The following is a 24,595-nucleotide window of genomic DNA, read 5'->3' on the forward strand; positions in this document are numbered from 1 at the left end:
AGCGTGAAAAGATCCCTTTAATGAAATTTTTCACATCTTGTGAAGACTCTTTCTTTTTTTCGTTAAAATTTCATTTCACCAAATAAACAAAAAATAAATACAAATATTAAATTATTATGATATACACCCTAGATTTTCCCACTCTTGAAACATGCAGAACAAAATTTTGTCTAATTTATATGTTATATAAAATAATCCACCACATAGTTGCCATCACTCCTCCAGATAATCTCCTTGTTCCGGTCGACCGCCGACCCAGACTCAGCAGCAACCATTGGTTTAGACACATACAAACTTCAAAAGACTCTTATACATTCTCATTCTACCCAAGATCAGTAATTCAATGGAATTCATTACCTCCATATACTTAACAGTAGAATTTTTGAGAACCCTTATGCTATATGCTTGTTGAGTCGGGGGTAATTTTCATAAAGTTGTTACAACTTACATCACAAATATCTTATAAGTATAAGACTATGAATCATTATAAACATAATAAGTCACATTTTGTCTTTATATATTTGTTGTTTTTTTCTAAATGTTAATCATCTGTAATAATAATAAATAATCGATTGTGTTGATGGTGTCAAACTGCCATCTTAAAAATAGATTTTTTCTTGGTTTGATCACTAATTTCTTAGGCAATTTTTACAACATAGACAACAATGAATGGACATCAGTGAAAATTAAGCCTTAAACAGGGCTTGACACTAACTTTGTTTACCTACTGACCCAAAGGACCACCAGCTTTCAGAAATTACTGGTCCTCCAAGATTTCAAGTGGTCTGACAATTTCTATGTTATTTTACCTAAATTTGAACTTAAATTTCAAACTATCCACAATGTATTGTGCATTTATAAAAAGAAAACTATACTATCTACTAAACTATCTCTTATCCTTTTAATGTTTTCGATGTACTTCAAGCTTCTCTTCATTAGTTTTAGGTTTTAAAGCGGAGGTTCAACCACTCCCTGAATGAAATTCTACATCGTGAAAACTTGTAATCTTGAAAATACGCACGTTTACTCTCCGACAATATCAAAACATTATTCTGCACCCTCCAGTGTAAATTCGCACAGTAAACAAAGTATATTCTGATGGTACTAAGATCGATAACATGCTGATTATTGCTGCTTTTTCAAAATAATAAATACCATTTTTTCATTTCTCAATCTGAACGCTTGCAATTTTATGTTCATTTGTGTATCGATCACGGCAAAGTCTGGAAACATTTGCAGGAGACATTTGAGGAATGCAAATTGATTTCTTGATCCGACAACAGGTTTTTGTCATCCGGATATCTAGAAAAATTTGAATTTCCAATATGTTACTATTATCACGGTCTCGAGTCGGCCCATAAACTAATAATAAAATTGTCGGTTTATTATGAACATATAGAGTTGTTTTTTTTATGAAAACAGCTGTCCACCAGTATTTCACAATAAGCTGGCCAGGATTTTTAACTGGTCTGACGGATCAACCAAATTTCTAGTTTCACTGGTCCTCCCTATTTTTTACTGACCCCGGGTCAACAGACCACCGTTAGTGTCAAGCCCTGTTAAAAAGACAGGCATACAAGTTGAGAATTTGTCCAATATTTCTTCCAATAACCCTATGCAGATGGTGTAGTCAGGCTTATAAACTGTATATGGAGTCACTGTTATTAGAACAGCAGGACTGGTATTGGCCTGGAGTGGCAAATCAGATAAGAAGTCTATTAAGGAAAGGGCCAAGCCACACCACATGCTTTCCTTCTATATATGTAGTAACATTCATGTTCCAGGGCCAAAAAACCTTTCTTTGAAGAAGCCGAATATCATCCGCTTCCCCAACCGAAGTAACCACTTTTTCCCCCTAATTTGACATAAAACCCAGAGCCATAAAAAGTCTCCTGGGGGGTTGGGGGGGGGGATATTTGTATTGGTTTAATATGCCTTTCGTTACATCCAGTATTATTCACCTAGACGGGTATGTGATTTATCGGGTAAGTTTATTCCTTTTAGTGCGTTTACGGCGTCTATTTTCACGTTTTGCGATCTAAAAAAATTGTACACAATCAGGGCTCGAATTTAACTTTTTCTTCTACTTGCAAAACATTGCGAGCAGCTTTAATACCAACTCGCAAAATCAAAAACATTCTCGCAAATTTTGCTGGAACGATTTAATTTCTGTTGTTTTTTTTCTAACTCAACGGTTAACTTTGCTTTATCTTTCGTGTTGTTATTTCAGTATGCGGGCAAAAAGAAACTAGTTATTTTTCGCTTCGACGCCATGCCTGTTCAAGTTCAATGAACACGTGTAAATTAGTAGACTGTTTCACGTTCTTTGTACCAATACCATCCACGTATCTGTACCATAAGTATAAAAGTCTACATACAAGGTGCGCGCTTCTTCATACGGGTATTCGGACGTTCTATAAATTGACCTACCGTTTTGGGTTCACGACGTCGAGCGCATTTAGCAATATTACTCATCGTTTTTTCACTATTTATTTACTTGCCTAAAAATACTAGTGGCTTAAAACTTAACTCGCAATCTGTATTTTGCAACTCGCATTTTGCAAGTGTGCGAGTGTTAATTTCGAGCCCTGCACAAAAAAGTGCTTTTCAAAGGCCACTTAATGCATTTGACTGTGTATAGAACCCCAAAAATAATTTGCCCCCCCCCCCCAAAGCAGATTACCAATTTGCACTGAAAGGCGAAAGACTCAACCTTTTATCTAGACATAATACAGTCAGGGGGTTTTATCTGAATTTGGGGAAAGGTCCTAGCCTTTTTTGAGGGGAAAAAAATGACACGAAATGCCGGATTTTTGGGGAAAAATCATGCGAAACGCCAGATTTTGGGGAAAATAAGGAAAGTTTTAAATAATCAATTTAACATATTTTACTGTTTTTAAAACAAATTCAAGGCAACAGCAGATAATTTAATTATGCAAAATGTTCTATTTTCTAAAGAAATCCGAGGGGAAGGGCCGTTTTTCGGCGGGTCACAAAGAAGGAAAAAAAAACCTGCACAACTTTAATTTATAATGTATTAAGTGGTTAAAACTGGGCATAACATAGGGTTCACTGCATCATTTATCAAGCCATTTTCAAATAAATTGCAATATAATAATCCACACATGGATACCTTTTCCCTAAAGACCTCTAAAAATCTTTCATACAAACCTGACTGAAACAATCTGAGCACACTTTTCTTACAGATTGACCAAATGTCTGACAATTCAAATATATATTTGGATATGTGTACCTGGTAATGGACTTAAATCCACAGATGCTGGTACATTAACTTGGTTTGGCTCTGTTATCTACATTTATGTGAGCTAGGGACCTGCTGGTTGTTACCCACAAACCTCCACAAACACTACACTTCAGATCTGCAAATTCACATGGGGTCCAATTTTAGGCTTAACTGTCTTGTACCTCAAACACCAAAGGGGCTTCTTTTGCCAGTGTTTTGGTTGTTAACTTTGGACGTCTGACATCTTCTGAAATTTCTCAGAGTTATTCAAGTCAATCTTGGAGAACAAATGCTGGCTTTGATTGGTTCAAACATACTATCAATGAAACAGTTGCTTAATTCTCTAACATTTGGTTTTACAGTGTTTTGAATTGCAAACAGATGCATCCCTAAAAAAATTAAACCTTAAAACAGTGTTTCTTAATATCTTAAATAACATGCACATGTATGTTTATATCCGCTTCAGAGTCAGTGATGGAATATATGATGTCAATGAGCTTCCATCTCAAAGTGCCAACTTGTTGCCAGAGTTCACAGACCATCCCTGGATTCTTGACCAAAGCTGGGCCATGGATAGCTCCATGGACGAGAAGTCGAAGGCCACAATAGAGAAAATGCTTCTAGAGGAACAGTATCCTTTTTTTCCGATATCAAAGAATTCAAGAATTATAACTCTTTATATTTTTTAAAACTGCATTGGGAATGGGTCCAAATGAAATTAGTAAATTTGCATAGTGAAAATTTGATATTGGGAAAATATTTGACAGGAAATTTCATTAAGAGGTAACTAAAGTATTATAATGATCAACTTTGGTATTTTAGTTTTTGGAATAGTTTTACATGTAATTCCCTTGTTTACTTCTACAGTGTATTTTGGAAGTTGTCATTGCTGATAAAGGAGTTTGAAAGCATACATGTAATTTAATTCGATCTCAACAAAAAGGTGTGCAAATGCCATATCAAAACATCCGTAATAATAATGTTTTTTTCATACTCATTATTATAAAATACATATAAAAAACAGTCTGTGATACCTTCACCCATTATTGTCGCATAGATTTATCTGAACGAAAATTGTAATGATGGAAAGGATAATTTTGATAACTTTTTTAGCTCACCTGAGCACAACATGCTCATGGTGAGCTTTTGTGATCGTCCGTTGTGCATCGTCAACATTTGCCTTGTTAACTCTCTAGAGGCCACATTTATTGTCCAATCTTAATGAAATTTGGTCAGAAATTTGGTTTCAATGATATCTTGGATGAGATTGAAAATGGTTAGGTTTGCTTGAAAAACATGGCTGCTAAGGGGCGGGGCATTTTTCCTTATATGGCTATATATGGCTATAGTAAAATCTTGTTAACACTCTAGAGCCACATTTATTGTCTGATCTTCATATAACTTGGTCAGAAGATTCATCCCAATAATATCTTGGACGAGTTCATAATGATGTCGTTTGGTTGAAAAACATGGCCGCGAGGCGGCGGGCCATTTTTCCTTATATGACTTTAGTAAAACCTAAGTTCACTCTAGAGGCTACATTTATTTTCCGATCTTCATGAAACTTGCTCAGAAGATTTGTCCCACTGATATCTTGAATGAGTTCAAAAATGGTAACCTTTGCTTGAAAAACATGGCTGCCAAGGGATGGGGCATTTTTCCTTATATGGCTATATATGGCTATAGTAATATCTTTTTAACACTCTAGAGGCCACATTTATTGTCCAATCTTCATGAAACTTGGTCAGAAGATTCATCCCAATAATATCTTGGACGCATTCGAAAATGATGCCGGTTGGTTGAAAAACATGGCCGCCAGGGGGTGGGGCATTTTTCCTTATATGGATATAGTAAAACCTTGTTAACACTCTAGAGGCCACATTTATTGTTCAATCTTGATGAAATATGGTCATAAGATTTGTCTTAATGATATCTTGGATGAGTTCGAAAATGGTTACGTTTGCTTGAAAAAAATGGCTTCCAAAGGGCGGGACTTTTTCCTTATATGGCTATAGTAAAATCTTGTTAACACTCTAGAGGCCACATTTACTGTCCGATCTTTATGAAACTTGGTCAGAAGATTCATCCCGATAATATCTCGGTTGGTTGAAAAACATGGCTGCCAGAGGGCGGGGCATTTTTCCTTATATGGCTAGAGTAAAACCTTGTTAACACTCTAGAGGCCACATTTATTTTCCGATCTTCGTGAAACTAGGAAGGAAGATTGGTCCCAATAATATCTTGTTATCTCAGGTGAGCGACTTTGGGCCTTTCAGGCCCTCTTGTTTTACTTTCCTGCTGGGATTAATGATAATTGGTCTTATTATGGAAAAGCAGTTTCCACATAATAAATATTTGTTTATGGTAGCAGAACTGAGGAGGAAACTAATTACAGTCAATCTTGTGCTTGCGACCACTTGAATTAAGCGACTTTTGTCTTATGCGACCACTTTAAATCCCGCCCGAGCATTTTTACTATATTTTCATATTGTATTAAGCGACTTTTGTCTTACGCGACCAGCGACAGCTGATTTTAGTGTATTTTTATGTCCAAGTCTTGAATTAAGCAACCACTTTGAGATAAACGTGGTAAATCTTTTGACCGTTCACGGACAAATCAGTGCGAATTGCTTATCTAAGCCGATAAGATTAACGATTACACCTTTGTTTTGATTTCACACCAGCTATATTCCTTTGTCTCGATGACCAGTTCTGACTGGTGTTAATGCTGACTGCGTATCAATTTTTGGTGTTGAATAATACAGCGAGGTATTGCCAACAGTCTATGGGTTAAAGAGTTTACTATCTGGGACATTAAGTGACACATTTGATCGCCGATTTCATTGCAGAAACAATGCGCTGATGCGACAAACATTTTCACAGCATTCTCGAGATGTGTAAAAAATAAACTATTAATCTGTAACATGTGTCGAAATCCGTTCATTTAAAAATTGTAATTGCTATTTTGCTAATTAGTTTGTGTAAGCAAGTTTTCCAATCAAGCCTGTTTATTTAGTTTTCAATCGACGTGTTTTATTTATTTAGCTAATCATCTCAAGAACGCTGTGAAAATGTTTGTCGCGTCGGCACATTTTTTCTGCAATAAAATCGGCGATCAAATATATACCATAATCAAGTCCGATTTCCATAAGCTTACATGCAGAAATTAAAATGTCCAAATGGAAAGTGTTAACGTTAAATGAGAAAATTTACATTGTATTTAGAATTAAATTCTAAATACATTCAATTAGTGAAAACAAATAAAACTAATTTTAAGTAAAATATTGTTTTATTAATTTTATATATATTTAGATTCATTTGATTACAAGAGCTGAAATCAATTTGTCAAAAAGAGATAATCCTACATCTGGGTTTAAAATCAAAGGTCTGCGTTCATCCCAAATGGCCTTTTTTTATTTAAAGACCATTTTATTAAGCGACCACTTTTGGTTACTCCCTTTATTGGTCTCTAAATACAAGATTGACTGTAGTTAATTTTAAATGGAAATTATACCTTTCTCTGCATGTCCAGCTTCAAGTACTATACATTTCAATTTTAATAAAAATAATTTAAAAACAACAACAACAAAAGCTGTTTTGCTTAATCCATGATTCAAGATATTACATCAATGGAAAAGTTCCCAGACGCAAGATGTCCACTGTTACCAAGAAGCAAAGTATTGCAACCAGACCTCAAGACACACCAGCACCAAGTGAAGTTGAAGAATCAAGCAGCAACCCTGTACACAAACTCAAAAGCCAGACAGTTTCTCTTAAAGAACATTCTGGCTCTGGCACAGGAAATGACCTTGACCAAGTCGGCGACAGATCGAGCATTATTCCAAGAAAACGAGCCAATAAAGGGTTTCACGATTGGAAGAAAATTCTGTGTCGATCACTCACCCCATGGACAGAGGAGGAAAAGAAACAATTTCATCAAGGACTGGTCAGTAAATGGGTATTACTGTTATTGCTTCGAGAAAATCTAGGATAAAAATGGATATAGTAAATGCTTATTGAATGGGTCATTTACCCTTATTTTTATGCCCCCTTTTGAAGAAAAGGGGGTATATAGTTTTTGCACTGTCTGTTTGTCAGTCTGTCAGTCTGTCACACTTTTCGTGTCCGCTCTCTAATTCAAATAGTTTTCATCCGATCTTTACCAAACTTGGTCAGAATTTGTATCTAGACAATATCTAGGTCAAGTTCGAATATGGGTCATGCCGGGTCAAAAACTAGGTCACGGGGTCACTTAGTGCATTTCAAGGATTTAGCATGGTGTCCGCTCTCTAATTGAAGTAGTTTTCATCTGATCTTTACCAAACTTGGTCAGAAGTTGTATAAAGACAATATCTAGGTCAAGTTCGAATATGGGTCATGCCGGGTCAAAAACTAGGTCACGAGTCACTTAGTGCATTTCAAGGATTAAGCATGGTGTCCGCTCCGTAGTTTTTGTGGCTATCTGATTTATTTTCATATTCTAAGACATTTTTATGCCCCTAAAGGAGGGGCATATAGTGATCGGACTGTCCGTCCGTCTGTCCGTCACACTTTGCGTTTAGATTTCGAAAAATGCTCATAACTTCTATGTCGCTTCAGATAGCAATTTCATATTTGGCATGCATGTGTATATGGACAAGACCTTTCCACACGCACACAAATTTTGACCCTGTGACCTTGACCTTGAACTTAGGGTCCGCGTTTAGGTTTCGAAATCTGCGTTTAGGTTTCGAAAAAAGCTCATAACTTCTACCAAGCGTTTATAGGGGGCATAAGTCATCCTATGGTGACAGCTCTTGTTGTCACTATGTTCTCCCTTTTAATGGTGGAAAAGTACTGTTTTTATTTATTTTTTACCTCCGCAAATCAAGTTTGTTTGGGTGTGTAATGAAGTCACTCTCTTGCTTTGTTTGTTGATGGGTATGTCAGTCCACATATATGCTTTATGCTTGTGGAAAGAATTGCCTCTCAGCAATTGAATGAAAAGTTAAAATCACTGTGAAGTGTTTGTACAGTAGTATCCTTTAAACTTTAGCAAACAGATAATAACTTGTTTGAGTTTGTTTTCTGTGGAAATGTACTGTTTTTTATTCAGGAACAACATTGTCCATAGTATCAAAACATTTTTACGTATTTTTATGATTGATAATTATCAAGCACTTATATGATGTTTCTATTGATAATTGTATGTTATCAACAAAAATTCTCTGCAATGAATTTCACTTGTACCTATATAGCTAATAAAAACTGAGGGTTTTGATTTTGTCTTTAGAAGATAATTTAACTTGCTTTGCTATAGAATGTGGTTATCAAATTTTAAATATTACTTATTTAATTGCTGAAATTAAATTATATATATCAATTTGTCAAGTACTCTAAAAATCCTTGGTATATGACCTTGAATTAGCAATTAAAGTAATCAATGCAAAGTAATACTTGCATCATTTGTCTTATTATCATTTAAGACTGATAAAAGAAATACCACTTCAAAGGAGTATGTTTGCCAAAATTAAATATTATTAGTTTTAAAACTTCCAATTGTTGTTTTACATCGCAAGCCTTCATATCTTCTTTAATTTGATTCTCAAATTTTTCAGATTGTAAAATTTTCCAGGATCTTTGTTGATTGGTTGTGTCTATAGTCCACAATTAATTTTTTTTCTGAACTTATGTTTGACATGCAATAAACAAGTCACCTAAGGTTAAGAGGGGTATAATGATGCTTGACATGACCACATTTCTATCTTAAGTATGAGCGTTATCCATAAAAGATTATATTCCAGTTATATGATGAGTTTTGATGAGATGTTTTATGCATGTTTTTATACTGAAAAAATTGAGTATGTGCAATTTGTACAGTTTAAACAGGATTGTGTTTAGAAGTTTGAACTGTATATACATTTATATCCCCCAATTCTGCAACAAATAGCAATTATTATTCAGTTTGTGCACATTTTGACACAAATAATAATAAAGAGACCATACCCTGTATATTAACATATAAACCAGCAGATCATGAGATACGTGTACAGATAAACCATTTCATATATTCTCATCATCATCATAATAATGGATTTCATATACAATGTATAAGATTTATATTACATGTATAACTCCTTAATTAAATTAAAGAACTGTCTTACGTTTGATAAATGGAAAACACATAAATTTGCTCAAGTGGGAAATTACAAAAACAGATTGTGCTCAGGCTTATGGGGGACAACACTTTCTGCTTTTATGGAATTTTTTCTGTTAAAGAAAGTCTCTTCCAAACCAAAATCCACCTTAGGCAGAAAGTGATGTCCCAGATGAGCCTGTGTGGACTGCTTAACCCTTTCAGTGCTGGAACCGAATTTTGAAGGTCTTTGTAAACAGTTTGGATCAAGATGAGACGCCACAGAACGTGGTGTCTCATCAGGATCCAAACTGTTTGCTATTCTCATAGTATTCTTTGACAAAAAAATCTAACAAAATGCTTATTTTAGAAATTCAGCAAACAACATTTTAGCAGACGACAAATTTCCCAGCATGCAAAGGGTTAAGCTAATCTGGGACGACGCTTTGCTCATATGCCTAAGCCCAATTTGCCAAGAACAAGACTCTTTAATGTCTGATTTTTGTAGATGATGTATGGAAAGAAATGGGTGCAGATAGCCAAGCTGCTGCCTGGAAAGACCATCCGACAAGTCAAGAACTATGGTCATCAAGTGTTTAAAATAGAGGTACGTGCATAATGGAATTCAGCGCTTTTTCCCCATCTTTGGGAATCGTTTTTGTCCCCCTTAATTTGTTTAAAAACGAGTTGTGAAATTCTAAAATTGTAAAAAATGAGTTGCAAACCTTTCAGTATTTTGAAACATTAAGTTTCCAACTTTTAAAAATGGTGAAAATTTGAGGGGCAAACTTCTCAAAATTGTAAAATTTTAATCACAAATTTCTTAAAATTGTGAAAACAGCCATTCTATAAGAAGGAAAACAAATCCCTGCAGCCATGGCTGTTCACAAAACAAATGCTTTGCAGTGCATTGTTTAAATTATGACCAGTTTTAGCAGAGTTAAGGCCACTTTTTAATATATATTTTCTCTATAAATTATTTGTTTTCCATATTTTTAGAATTTCTTTCCAATAAAGAAAATCTTTAATTTAATTGTCGAAGAAATAGTAACATAGTTCAATCATTTACATAGATCTTCCTTATAATCCTTTTGTTAAGTTACAAAATCTACTAATTCATTCTTTGCGCATGCCTCAATTTCAGAATAAAGAAGAAGCCATAGCGCATGGTCTTGTAAGACCCAATAAATCTTCAGTCGAATATGCTCAGAAAGCCCTCTCCAAAGCACTGAGCAAAGTTTCAACGGCTAGGCCAACTGTCCGTGTTCGTGAACCAAAGAAGAAGCCCTTTCTACCTCCGTGCAAATTTAATAAAAATAACCCAGTAAGAAGTCGTAAAATATGGCTTAAACCTAAGTCTGTTATTAATAAAAATGTCTTATTTAATGCGAATCAAAAAGGCAAAGATGGAGATTTTGAAACAGCCATCAAGACTGAAGCAACTTTGGAAGTAAAAGCAGGAGGCAATGGAGAATCTGTAGGTTTTGACAGCACAATAGTCACTGTAGAGAAAGACTCTGATGAAGACATTGAAGTGGATATAGAGGATGATGATGGCAATGATAAAGTCAACCCATTGCTTGAAGGCAGAGCAGTTTCTCCAAATTCTGTGTATGAACGATTACTGAATGAGGCAAAGCTTGAACAAAATGTTCAGGAAAAAATTGTAAGGAAAGGTGTTCAAGGTAGATCATACAAAGTGAAATACAAGGGTTATGAATTGATGTCAGACAGTTATTCAGATTCAAGGCCTTCTGGAGGTTGTGCTAGTGGCATAGTAGTAAAGAATGAAACTATTGGGGTTGATGCGAACACACAAAGTAGGGATACTGCAAGCATGGGGAAGCAGTTGGACAATGCTCAAGATGGCATTAAAAAGGAGATTTCATCTCCTGAAGTAACTGTGAAGTGTGAGCCAGATTTGCCTGATGGCACTTACAAAGTGGCCAGTAAACAGGATGAAGCAGAAAGCATGCAGAAGGATATTCCCCGAGTAATTGGTGAGTTAATATTAACAAATTGTTTTTTCAGTTGCAGCTGTCTAAAAGATGTTTTCTCAATCTTTTTGTTATTTAAATGTTTTTTTCTTTTTCTTCAAAATCACACTGTAGTTTGTCCTAACACTATAATTTCATTGTATGAAGATACTGTGAAATTGAAGGAATAATAACTTCATTTCTTAAACCTATTGTTTATAGGTTTTTAATTTTCAGCAAACTTAGTAATCCTTATACATATATGACAAGGTCATACATTCAGATGATAGATTTTCAAGTTCTATTTGTACTTTGACTTGATTAAAAAATAACAGCCTCAGTATAGTTTCCAGATTCTAGATTATTTACCCAAAGGAATGAATTAACGGCAGGCAGGACAATATACAAACAGTCATAATCTTTAAGGCAGTTACAAGTTGTTACCACCATTACAGTTGTAAATACATGTAGTTTCAGTCACATCTATTTTTAGCTGTAGTGCATACATGTTCTCTTGACCCAAACTATAACAGCATACATGTACATGTACAAAATTTAATGTCAGTTGTCAATCTGTGTTTATGTATGTAGAAATTTTTCCAACAAAGTATATTGTAATTCAACACTTTTCAACATACAACTTTCACACTTACAATGTACATGAATTGTTCCGTGTAATATAAAGTTGTTCATTGTGTATTATCCTGCATTAAAAATTGCTAAATGTATGCCCCATTTTTATGTCAGGGTTTTAATAACATGATTTGAGTATTACAACTTGCTACAACTTGAACAAAATCAGAAAAAATGTGTGAAGGCCAATACATTTTACTGGAATACTGGCCAACTTGACTGGTGAAAATTCTGTTGTGCACCTGCTAGGATTTCAAAAGGGCAGGGGGATGGCTACTTTGTCAAAATGGCACTTTCAACGCCCAGTATTTTGTCAAAAGGGCACTTTCGAGCGCGCAGTCATGTCTGGAAATGCTCCCTATTGCATATTAATTTTCATGTTATTTATAATTGTTAGAATATATATTATTTTCATTATTATTAAACCATGCAAATACGGTGTCTACATTGAGGAAAAAATAGCTTACAATGGAATCAGAGATTTATTAATTATAATGTGTCTAAAAAAATAAACAAATAAATAAAAGGGCAGGGCGTGGCCGCCTTCCATTAAAGCCTAGCAGGAGCACTGATTCTGGTAAAGTATCTTATTTTTATTTTACTAATACTAGCCAGTTAAATAAAGTCTGGACCCGTAATTTCTGATTACCAGACTTTGTGGCCAGCAATATATTCGTTATTTAAATTGAGACTGATTCAACAATTTGGCGTCAGGGGTTTAAGGTAGCGCACACCTAATGGGCATATATCCAAATATAATTTAATTAATTATTTTCCTAATCAGCATCATTTCAATAAACTACATGCAAATTTGTAGGTAAGCTTTCCATGCTTTTAAAAAAAATATACCGATTTTTTCAAAACCACCCTCACGCTCGGCTTTTGTCCAGTTTATTTTCACCCCTGGGGTATATAAAAGTTCCATAATTCATTCAAATTTCCAAATATGGGCATGTAGTTGGTTTGTACAGATGCAGTTAAGGTGTTTAAAATTTAAACAATATAAAATAAGTATTCTTTTACAGACATTTATTTTTTACAAATTCTATGGAATAGCGCCATGAAATGTTAGTGATTTCAGCCAAGTAAAAATTGGGTCGGTTAAAAACAAAGTGTCATAAAATTCAAAATAGTATAATTTAAGTTATATTTTAAACTTTTTTTTTCATAGAAACACTATATACAGCAAAAATACCAAGAAATAGACAGACTTACCGTTTACTTTTTGAAATAAAAATAAAAATGCAACGTGCATCATTCATATTTTCAGCAGTAAATTACCCAATTTAGCCATAACGTTGTTTTAATTTTAAAAATTGAAGGATGTGCATACAATTTTCAACATATTTAACAATAAACATAGCTTATATGCTATATTTAATCAAATTACGTTAGAAAAGAAATAAAACTCTTCGTAAAAAGTATGCGATGTCGGCAGGATTCGAACCTGCGCGGGAAGATCCCAAAAGATTTATAGTCCATCACCTTAACCACTCGGCCACTACAACTTCACATCAGTGCAACCTTAAATTAGATATGCATAAGTGAACAGGAAAAACGGCTCGTCAATCTTTGAAGAAATCGCGAAATCGTTTTTTTCAGATGATAATTGGATCAAAGTCAATATTTATAGTGAAAATAATGTATTCTAAATGAATTAGGTAAACACATATCAAAATTACAAGTTTGAAAAAAATAAAATGCATCTCTCGGAAATAACCGATCATTGAAGATCGGCAATGATCGTAAAATAAATCGCGGGAAATCATTAGAGGTGCGCTACCTAAAAGCACTATTGTGCAAACCTCTAGTTTTGTATATATTTTCAAGCAGATCTGTCCATATTGTGGTTCAATTCTCTCCCTTACAAAGTAACCAGTTGATAATTCAATGTACACATTAACAATAAAAGAAGTGATTAAATCAGGCTGTAAAAAAAGTTCCACGGATTTGGTTTTGCAAAAAAAATCCTTTAAGCATTGAAAAATGTGTAAACTTCTCTTTTTTTTTCGTTTCATGGCTTGCTGAATGTTTACCATAGAATCTTATAATCATAAGTTTGTTCTTTTTTGTCCTCATACAGTAGCTGGTGATAATCAGCTTTTTGAAATTGGGATTTTCTTGTATTATATTGCATGTGTTATCACCAGCAAACGTGGTGATCACAGTGTCAGATGAGGTCGTACATTTCCCGGTCCCAACTGAGGAGCTGGTAATGGCGCCTGATGACCAGGTGTCTGACAGAGAGCGTGAAGTTCTCAAGGAGTTCTTTGAGTACCGCGGACTGAGAACACCGGAGAGATATCTCAGGATCCGTAACTACATCCTCGAGGCATGGTACGGCTAATGTATTGGACGTACTTGTAGCTGAAAGTTGTTATAACACTGCATAGAAATTTCAAAAAAATTGTCTAAGGACTATATTGGAGTCAGTTTTTTTAGATTGGTTTGTTAGTTTGTTGGTTGGTTTGTTTGCATAAAATTTAGTATGTTTGTGGAGCGAACTTTTTCTCAAGCAGTTGAATGGAAACTTAAATTATGTCATCACCACGAAAACAAGATGTGTTAGGCATCCCTAGTGATTCACACATTTTCAAGTTTTTTATTTTTGCTTTTGGGAAGTCTGAATCAAGTGTAATACATTTATGAAGTGAACTTACTCTTCAAGTTAGTAATTAAAAGGAAACTTCAAATTATTATCTCATCACCATGACGTGTAGATGGAAAAGACACTTTATCATTCCCAGTTATCTCAACATTCCTGAGTTGTCTGCCCTTTAACATAGCTGACAAAATTATTTTCCTTTGACATGATTGTAATTAAGATCTAGTCTAGTCCCTGGCAATATCTTTCAAATTCCCTCTTCATTTTATGTTCAACAGAACTCTGATTGCTTACCATGTCTAAAACTTGAATTTTTATCTGCATATCTTCAGGTTTTGGAAGTTTTGCTCATAATTTGAAGTATTGACAGATCATTATATATCCCATGACAAAAGTCCTAGGCATATAAGAAGAGAACTTTGAAATAAGTTTAAGTTCAATTTTTTTAAAAGGTTTTTTCTAGTAGGTGTATATTTGCCAAAATAACAATCAGTGAAAGAGGTATATTCATGTTTTCATGCTCTAGGGAACTTCTATGAAAACAATTTTGAACTTTTGAACTTTCATGACTACAAATTTGGAAATTTGAACCTCCATAACTACAATTGTGTGAGTTCTTAAATTTCCAAGGCTGTAATGTTGGTTTCCTGAGACAAAATTTTGGAGTGAACCTCAGGCTATGCAAGACCTGGCATAGGCTTCTATTATTACATTATTGCTAGAAAATGTCATACCTAGTGAAAGGCAGTGCCTTCCCCAGGAATTTGTTCAGGCGCCCCGGGGGTGGGTTCGGGAGGGGTGTCCCCTCCTGACGTTGATTTTTTTTTAATTTAACGTGTCAATTCACGTTCTGTGGTGCGTTATAACTCAAAGAAAAACAGCGTCAAAAGACGTCATTTGGTGCGCTTTGACTCTTCAAAAAAATCCCCCAGTCATTTTTAAATATATTTTTTTATATTGTTTAATTGTTTTAAAACTTTTCCGCACAGATAGTTAAATCCCGACTCGAACGATTCCCCAATACATCCGTTTCAACCCGACTCTATTACTGTATACTTACTATTTTTCAAGTTTCTATTTATTACCCGATAATCCCGTTTATTCCGTTTTTTTCAATCTCTTTCTGGTAAATATTTACGATAAAAGCTTTCAGTTATTTCTTTAACACAAACCTTGCCATTTTTTCAGTGACTATTTATAGATTTGATGAAATATTGCCTCTGAATATGCGTGTTGTGTGCTTGTTAAACGCTCAATACACGCCATTTGTATGCAATAGACGCGACGTTGTACATGCTGCATAATTTTCGCGCTCTTTTTAATTGAGAAAAAGATTCGACACAAAATAAATTTGCACTGCTAATTTGAAGCAAAAATATTTAACGTTGCGGTAACATTTACATTCGGAAGTGTGTTTCGGATTAAAAACGCGTTAACATCGACTTACGGTAATGGGTTTCGGATTACAAATTAAATTATTCCCATTTGAGATTTCAACAAATATTAACCGTTGCGTTATAAATTCAACGATAATTTGTTTACACACTTTTACAAGTCGAATAAATGTTTTGACGGAATTATGCATGAAATTCACGTCCACGAGGATCACGGCCGGTTGCCATCATTAGTCTTCTAACTATCGATTATCGGACGAAACATTTACAAGTGTACGTAATTAATTCAACGAAAATTTGTTAAAGCTCATTACGTGTCGAATAAATGTCAGAAAAACAAGGTGAATCAGTTCTATAAATGGACATGTTGAAATATACATGTACTGGAATTAAATAAATTGTTATCACATAATTGTAACCGCTATATAATTAATTGTTTACTACTTGCAATTAATGTCTCGTATTAATTATGAGTCATAGGTAACACTTGTTTACAGTAAAAAGGTGTGATGATGATGCCCGAAACCGTCGTTAATGTTCTGTACTGTACTAATTACCGGTTTTATATTACTCAAATGGTACAACTGCTTGCTAATCAAGCTGCGATAAACTCTTACTTCATTCCCGACGTCAATCAAAAATAATGGTCGATAGTTAACCCCGCCCTCATAAGCATTCGCGTAACCGATTGGACGATGAACTTCACAGTTTGACGACTGGAAAGTTAACAGATACATCCTTGTCAGCATTTAGATGACTGTGTAATGTGGCTAGAATAATCGATACGCGCGTCATGCTATTCTCTTATCAGTGGATTATCCATTACCCCATGTGGTGTTTATGGCGATAACTTGTGAAAGTAGGTACCGAGTGCTATTTTTAAACAGGGAATATTGATACACTGATAGGGAAACCTTGATTTTTTTGGACAATCTCCACTTTCTTTTACTGAAGAATACACTGATCGGAAAATTTCAAGCGCCCCGGGGACTATGATTTCGAAATTCAAGCGCCCCAGCAAGGGGCGCTTAAATGGCCTGGGGAAGACCCTGAAAGGGTAATCGTATATTGTTTGATGCACAACAACAAATCTACATATACATGTATCTAGTTATCAACAATGGTTGTATAGGAAGAAGTGCAAGCCGTCCTACCTGTTCAAGACTTCAGTGAGATCAGGACTCAAGAAGTGTGGTGACGTGAATTCTATTGGGCGAGTGCATGCCTACCTAGAAGCCATCGGGGCCATCAACTTTGGCTGCAGTAGGTTACCATTTCCAAAACACCCAAGGCTAAGATACATACGAGGCATTTTGTGGTAAAACTGGGCTTTATGTATGTGCGTAAAGTGATGTCTCAGATTAACCTGTGCAATCCACCCAGGCTTATCAGGGACAACACTTTCTGCCTAAACTGGCTTTCTGCTAAAAAGAGACTTTCTGTAAAGAAAAATACCATGTAATCGGAAAGTCCCGTCCCATATAAGCCTTTGCAAACTACACAAGTTTATCTGGAAAGACACTTCACACATATGCATTAAGTCCTGTTTCCCCACGGTAAGGCTCGTATGCTTAACTTACTAGCTTTTTCCATTGAGATCGATGTCAGTGGTACTGGATGAGTCCCAAATATAGCAGGAAATTACATGCCAGGAAGATATGACATACTATTTCTTAAGAAGTATTCCAGCTAGGCCTCAATTGAAGGGCGCTCTGCCCTTTCGAAATGCGGTCTGCCTTGCCCTTCCTAAGCCCCCCCCCCCCTTCTTCCCCACTAAAAAAGAAACAATTTTTATTCTTTTTTACATATGATTATTAATTAATCCCTTATTAATTTAATTTAATTCATTCCTCATTGAAGACACTTTAATGGTTTAATAATAATGAGAATAATATATTCTAACAATTATTAGAAAATGTCCTTTTGACAAAATACTGCGCGTCGAAAGTGCCCTTTTGACAAAAAAAGTCCTCCCTACCCTTTTCAAATCCTAGCTGGAGCAGTGTTAAGATCTTTTTTCCTACATAGGACTAAATCATTTAGTTACAAGAAATACATGTACATGTATTTCCATTTATGTATTTGTTTGCTGTACATCTGCAATTTCAAAGTATCTTGCCATTTCATTTCTTCAGTTTGGGTCATTCATTTTCATTCTGCTCCAAAAATGTTTTTGGACAATAGGGTAACTCCCCCTTGAGTCGGACGGGTTAGCGGTATAAGTTTATAATACAAAGCTTTGTGATCAAAGCCGGGACTCAGCTTAAGCAGGCTTTTAACTACAATATCATGGGAGTCTATTTTACAAATAATTATTTGATTCCCAGCTTATTTTCATTGAAAAATAGTTGAATAACAATACCCACTGACTTTGCCCATGAGTCGGACACATTCGCTCTTAACACGGACACAGATTTGTATTAAGAATTTATTTGGTTATCCTTTTCCTATAATTATTAAAATGTAAATTGCACAATAACAGTCCTGTATTGATCTTTTAAGTGTACTCTTTTGTCAACATGTTGACGAAAATGAGTTGTTAAAAGAGGAAAATTGACATGGTCACTTGTAGTGTCTATCCGACCTTTACAACAACGGAACCATTTGTAGCACTGGGGGTAACAAAGAAAAGTACAGAAATACAAAGATAAAACATTATGCGATCCTTGTTGTTTGTGAGCTATTGGATTCTTTATAGATTGAGTCATGTTAATTATACCCCCACAAATGAAATTTAGGGGGGTATATAGGAGTGAACTTGTCTGTCGGTTGGTCGGTCGGTCGGTCTGTCTATCAGTCCGTATTAAGTGTCAGCTCTCTAATTCAAGTAGTTTTCATCCGATCTTCACAAAACTTGGTCAGAAGTTGTATCTACATGATGTCTAGGCCAAGTTTGAACATGGGCCTTGCCGGGTCAAAAACTAGGTCTGGGGGTCACTTAGTGCGTTTTAAACATTTAGCATGTTTTCCGCTCTCTAGTTCAAGTAGTTTTCATCCGATCTTCACCAAACTTTGTCAGAAGTTGTATCTACATGATGTCTAGGCCAAATTCGAACATGGGCCTTGCCGGGTCAAAAACTAGGTCACGGGGTCACTTAGTGCGTTTTAAACATTCAGCATGTTTGCCGCTCTCTAATTCAAGTAGTTTTCATCCGATCTTCACCAAACTTGGTCAGAAGTTGTATCTACGTGATGTCTAGGCCAAGTTCGAACATGGGCCTTGCCGGGTCAAAAACTAGGTCACAGGGTCACTTAGTGCATTTTAAACATTCAGCATGTGGTCCGCTCTCTAATTCAAGTAGTTTTCATCTGATCTTCACCAAACTTGGTCAGAAGTTGGATCTTGATGATCTTAAAGCCAAGTTTGAACATGGGCCTTGCCGGGTCAAAAACTAGGTCACGGGGTCACTTAGTGCGTTTTTAACATTCAGCATGGTGTCCGCTCTATAATTCAAGTAGTTTACATCCGATCTTCACCAAACTTGGTCAGAAGTTTTATGGAGATGATCTCAAGGCCAAGTTAGAACATGGGCCTTTCTGGGTCAAAAACTAGGTCAAGGGGTCACTTAGTGCGTTTTAAAAATTGAGCATAGTGTCCGCTGTTTTTTGTGAAGACAACATGCAAAATATTATGTGTCAATGCGGCATGTGTGGGTATTTGTCACGTCTGTGACAAAGCTCTAGTTTGAATGAATTTGTTGTAAATTGTCATCCGTATGCCTCTGCCAGTACATAAACGCATGTTCGCCATAAGGGCGAATTGCGTTCGCCTCAAGGGCTAATTGAGTTGTTATTCATTTTTTACTATAAAACCTATACAACTGAGCAATAGGTCAATATTAGAACAACTGAAAATTACCTTTCATTTTTATAGAATAAGGTTATGTTTTCAATATAAAGTCATTTGTGAATGATGTGAAGCATAACGTACCAAAATGCCGATGGTACATGTATAAAGATAATCGATAATTGAAAATTCTGAATTTTCTGTCACCAGAAGTTATTAATACTGTAACAAATACAAATTCATCATGAGATAATATTTGATAACATTTTATTTCGAAATTTTATTTATTTTGAGTATGAAGGGTAAAGTATTCGTTATAACGTCACAAATCATGCTAAACAAAACTGATCTTTGAACATTACATAGATAAAAATGTCCGACTTAAGGGCGAGGTTGACTCAAGGGCAAGTTACCCTAGTCCTATAAAAAAATTAATAGACCCAATGTTTGTTGTATAGTATGTAAAACAAATATCATAATTTCTAATATATTTACACTTCAAGACAGTTATATTTTAGGAACAATTCAAAGAAGTGATTTTTTATGTCCTAAATATGAGGCCAGATTTCAAGAAATAAGTTATTTCATTTTGTCATATATTTCAGGCCAGGTTGCCTACAAGAATCCACGGCCTGCACTCTGGTTGACAGCTGGTGATTATGGCTCTAAAGTCTGCATAGAAAAGCGAGAATCCATGGTATGTATAGTTTACTGTAAAAGGTCAATATTAGAACAATCGAGTGTTCTGTTCTCCTTCCGCTCTTGTTTATCTTTTGTGATGCAGGAAAATCATTTGGACATTTGCCCCAAATGTGTCCAAAATCAATAATGGAAAAGCTATTTTACCAAATGTATTATAGAATGAATGTACAGAATAGTAACACAAGTATCCCCATGACAATCAGAAGGTACAATCCCTCTCCAGAGCATTCTCAATATCTGCTTAAAATAAAGAACACCAAGTTCTTGTTTGGCCAAGTAATAATCTCAAAGGCATCTCAATACAATCATGCTCAAATAAATAGGTTTAAACGTTGAACATTGTTACTTGCAGTACAATAGCACTTTTTGTCCAAAGGATTTTAACGAAGGAAACTTTTGTTTAAACACATACCACATAATTTTTTAAGGGTAATGAACCAATTTTTAATTTACTTCACTATTTCAGCGTCCTAAGAAAAGAAAAGCGTTATCACCACTTGGTGCCTGGCATGCAGTTATGGAAAAGACTATTGAAGTAAGAATTGGCCTTACAGGGGTCGAGGAAATACATAATGTGTTTACTTTTTCATAAACAAGTTTTTTACAAAATTTTCCTTTTCTTCAAACAAGCATCATATGTAGAAAAAAATGAATCAATGCCTACTGAATTGTATAAAATAATACATGCTTTCATTAAATAATAATCAAATGATTGTTAAAATGTTAAATAATATATCATTATATTGTTCTGGAATTAAAACATTTACATTATTTTAAAACTCTGTACATGGGCAATTTAATATTACATGTATATAGGTCCTCCAACTATGAAACTAGCCACGTTTGATAAGTCTGGCATAGCAGTTCCCCACTTCTTACTTTCACATTTAACAGACATATATTTACATGCTATTCGATAAAAGTCTGTTGTTTGTTGTAATCAACTTGTAATATTAAGTGATAAAATACTGATCACGCTTGTAGTGGTCTGGTTTTCAGTCTTTAGAATTATGACGTTAGTATTAAAAGGGTTTGTGGACATAGCGATTTTTTTGTTAGCTGAATGTTCAGTCTTACATATTTCTGGTTCCCAATGTATTTTTATATTTGTTTTTGCGTATGTTTATATTATAAGTTTAAATTTATATGGTACTTGCTTGCTTCAACTTAACAAGTTATCTAAGAGCAGAAACCCCAGATGTACTTAAACAATAATACTTATATCATTATTCAGCACACTGAGGGTAAGAAAAGTAATGAGAATGGAGCAACAAAGTGTGTCAGTGTGAAGAGACGGGTGTACGATCCATTCAAGCTGATACCTTGCCTGCCATTCACTGAAGAGAGACCTGTAAGGGATTTATGTGTTGTTGTTTTTATGTCCCCCACCAACTATAGTGGGGACATATTGTTTTTGCCCTGTCTGTTGGTTGGTTGGTTTGTGTGTTTGTTTGCTCCAACTTTAACATTTGCCTTAACTTTTGCAATATTGAAGATACAACTTCATATTTGACATGCATGATTGTGTATCTCATGGAGCTGCACATTTTGAGTGGTGAAAAGTCAAGGTCAAGGTCATTCTTCAAGGTCAAATATCAAATATATGGGTAAAAATTGCTAATTTAATGTACACTTTTGCAATATTGAAGATAGCAACTTGATATTTAACATGCATGTTTATCTCATGGAGCTGCACATTTTGAGTTGTGAAAGGTCAAGGTCATCCTTCAAGGTCAAAGGTCAAATTTATGGGGACATAATGTTTCACAAACACATTGCTTGTTTTCTTATTTGCCTGGTTTATGTGTGTTGTTGATTTATTGTCCCCTACCGGTGAAATCGGAGGGGACTTATGGTTTGCGCTCTGTGTGTCCGTCAATCAGTCAGTCAGTCAGTCTGTCACACTTTTCTGGATCCTGTGATAACTTTAAAAGTTCTTCATATTTTTTCATGAAACTTGAAACATGGAAAGATGGCAATATGGAGATTATGCACGTCATTTCATTTTGTTCCTACATCAAAAATTCTGGTTGCTATGGCAACAAATAAAAAACAAATAAATAAAAATCTGATAATGGTGGAGTTTCACTGGTAGGGGACCATATTGCATGACAATAGCCTTGTTTTATATTTTGAATAAAGTACAAAGTCAGTGTGACCACTGGCTATATGGCTATAGAGAGGTGTAAAAAACATACAAACTGGGAATTTTAAATGCTAAAAAAATCAGCAAACAATCAGGCACCATTGTTCATTTGTATTCAGGTTTTGACTTGAATCAAACCATATATTCAATATCAGACTTAAGGTTCTTTTAAATGGTGTCATGATATCACTGAAATATTATTTGAAACAACAAAAAATGAAATTTATTAACCATTTCCCACTCAGAGCAAAGTAAAAATGGCTATATGCTACTAGTATTAAACAAGAAAAGTCTGGGACTTACTCGCAGTCTGTTCAGGTTTTACTCACGTATGAAAGGTATTAAATTTTATTTTATTTTCTAAGGGACTCCAGGACTGACAATATACGTATCTTTGTGCTAATGGGTTTGAAAATGTTTATTATGAAAGCCAGTACTATGACAGCATGCTGTCTGTTACATGGTCAGGCCCCATTCCTGGTGGAGATCTGCTGCTCATCTCTCATGGTGATGGACATTCATAGCCACATCTGCAAGACAGAGGTCATTGGCATGCTGGGTGGTCAGTTCTCACCGGACACTGGCAAACTGACCATCACCATGGCAACCCCATGTCACAGCATCAGCACTGGGCTACAGTGTGAGATGGATCCAGGTAATGAGGTCTTTCTTCTGGCGGTTGTTGACCAAGCGTCAAATCACTGATAATAAGCTCCTTTCATAAATAACTGGTTTGGGGTCAATTATTTGCAGTCCTTTTTGCGCAAAAGTACCATGCTACTATGGGATTTTTGCATTCTGAATGTTTTTGTCATTACCATGTTTAATGGTAGATTTTATATTTATTTTTGTTCCAGAAGGTATTTATTTTGCAAGTTTTTATTTTTACTTAAAAAAACAAAACATAAAAGAACAGCACTATTTTAGTTGATAAATGTGCAGGGTGCTTTTTCTTACCCCATATTTCATACTTAAGTGTTCCAGATTTAGACCTCATTTTTCCGATCACTATCTGTGTATCTGTGACTCTAAATGAACTTTCCCAGGCCCATTATCCCAGTTTTCGACCTCATTTTCATGAGCACATGTTTTCCTGCTATTAGTGTCACAGACCCAGGCAAGTGAAGAGATCCAGGGGGCAGGGATGGATGTGGTGGGCTGGTACCACTCACACCCCTGTTTCAGACCAGACCCCTCAATCAGGGACATTGAAACTCAGCTCAAATTCCAGGTAGGCTACCAGGACCCATATAAATACTGGTATGCAAAGCTTCTTATTTAATCTTTGAGTTCATTTTGTTCAAGTATTCGGTTTTTCACAAAGAAAATTTAATTTAATTTTTTCCCTCTCTAAATAATAACTATGCTAACATTAACATAACAATACCAGTGACTACCAGATTTCAATTAAATAATTCAAAACAATCTATACTTAAAATGTTTAATTATACTAAAAACTAAACTGATTTTGAAAGATTTTTAAAATGCCAAATGAGCAACATTTTTAGCTCGACTATTATATATAAAATATATAAAGTGGAGCTACTCACCCCAGCGTCGGTGTTAGCGTCTGCGTAAGCGTGAAAATGTTAAAGTTTTCGTACTACCCCAAATATTTTCTTTGTCCCTTGACATATTGCTTTCATATTTTGCATACTTGTTTACCAACATGACCCCAACCTATAAACAAGAGCAGACAACTCTATCAAGCATTTTGTCATAACTATAGCCCCTTTTCCACTTAGAATATGCAGCAAATGTTTAAGTTTTCGTACTGCCCCATTTATTTTCATTGTCCCTTGACATATTGCTTTCATATTTTGCATACTTGTTTACCAACATCACCCCAACCTATAAACAAGAGCAGATAACTCTATCAAGCATTTTGTCATCATTATTGCCCCTTTTATACTTAGAATATGCATATTATTGATAAATCTATGTTAAAGTTTGCGTACTACCCCAAATATTTCCTATATCCTTTGACATATTG

At 35.1% G+C, this 24,595-nt stretch overlaps 1 protein-coding gene across 2 annotated transcripts in view; it reads left to right on the forward strand.

Annotated features, from left to right (window-relative positions):
* Positions 1 to 24,595, forward strand: part of LOC127862222 (histone H2A deubiquitinase MYSM1-like) — a 42,214-nt gene that overhangs the window by 5,433 nt on the left and 12,186 nt on the right. For both annotated transcript variants that reach the window (XR_008040503.1, XM_052401251.1), the window contains exons 2-12: positions 3,711 to 3,875; positions 6,863 to 7,190; positions 9,868 to 9,966; positions 10,504 to 11,359; positions 14,119 to 14,305; positions 17,100 to 17,230; positions 20,360 to 20,451; positions 20,923 to 20,991; positions 21,691 to 21,807; positions 23,071 to 23,257; positions 23,706 to 23,833. Coding sequence is in view for 1 of the 2 variants with exons in the window: in XM_052401251.1 (XP_052257211.1) it covers positions 3,711 to 3,875; positions 6,863 to 7,190; positions 9,868 to 9,966; positions 10,504 to 11,359; positions 14,119 to 14,305; positions 17,100 to 17,230; positions 20,360 to 20,451; positions 20,923 to 20,991; positions 21,691 to 21,807; positions 23,071 to 23,257; positions 23,706 to 23,833 (2,359 nt within the window). In the remaining variant the exon portion in view is untranslated. The remainder of the gene's footprint in view (positions 1 to 3,710; positions 3,876 to 6,862; positions 7,191 to 9,867; positions 9,967 to 10,503; positions 11,360 to 14,118; positions 14,306 to 17,099; positions 17,231 to 20,359; positions 20,452 to 20,922; positions 20,992 to 21,690; positions 21,808 to 23,070; positions 23,258 to 23,705; positions 23,834 to 24,595) is intronic.

The sequence above is a fragment of the Dreissena polymorpha genome, chromosome 16, assembly GCF_020536995.1.
Source record: "Dreissena polymorpha isolate Duluth1 chromosome 16, UMN_Dpol_1.0, whole genome shotgun sequence".
In the NCBI taxonomy this organism is placed as follows: Eukaryota; Metazoa; Mollusca; class Bivalvia; order Myida; family Dreissenidae; genus Dreissena; species Dreissena polymorpha.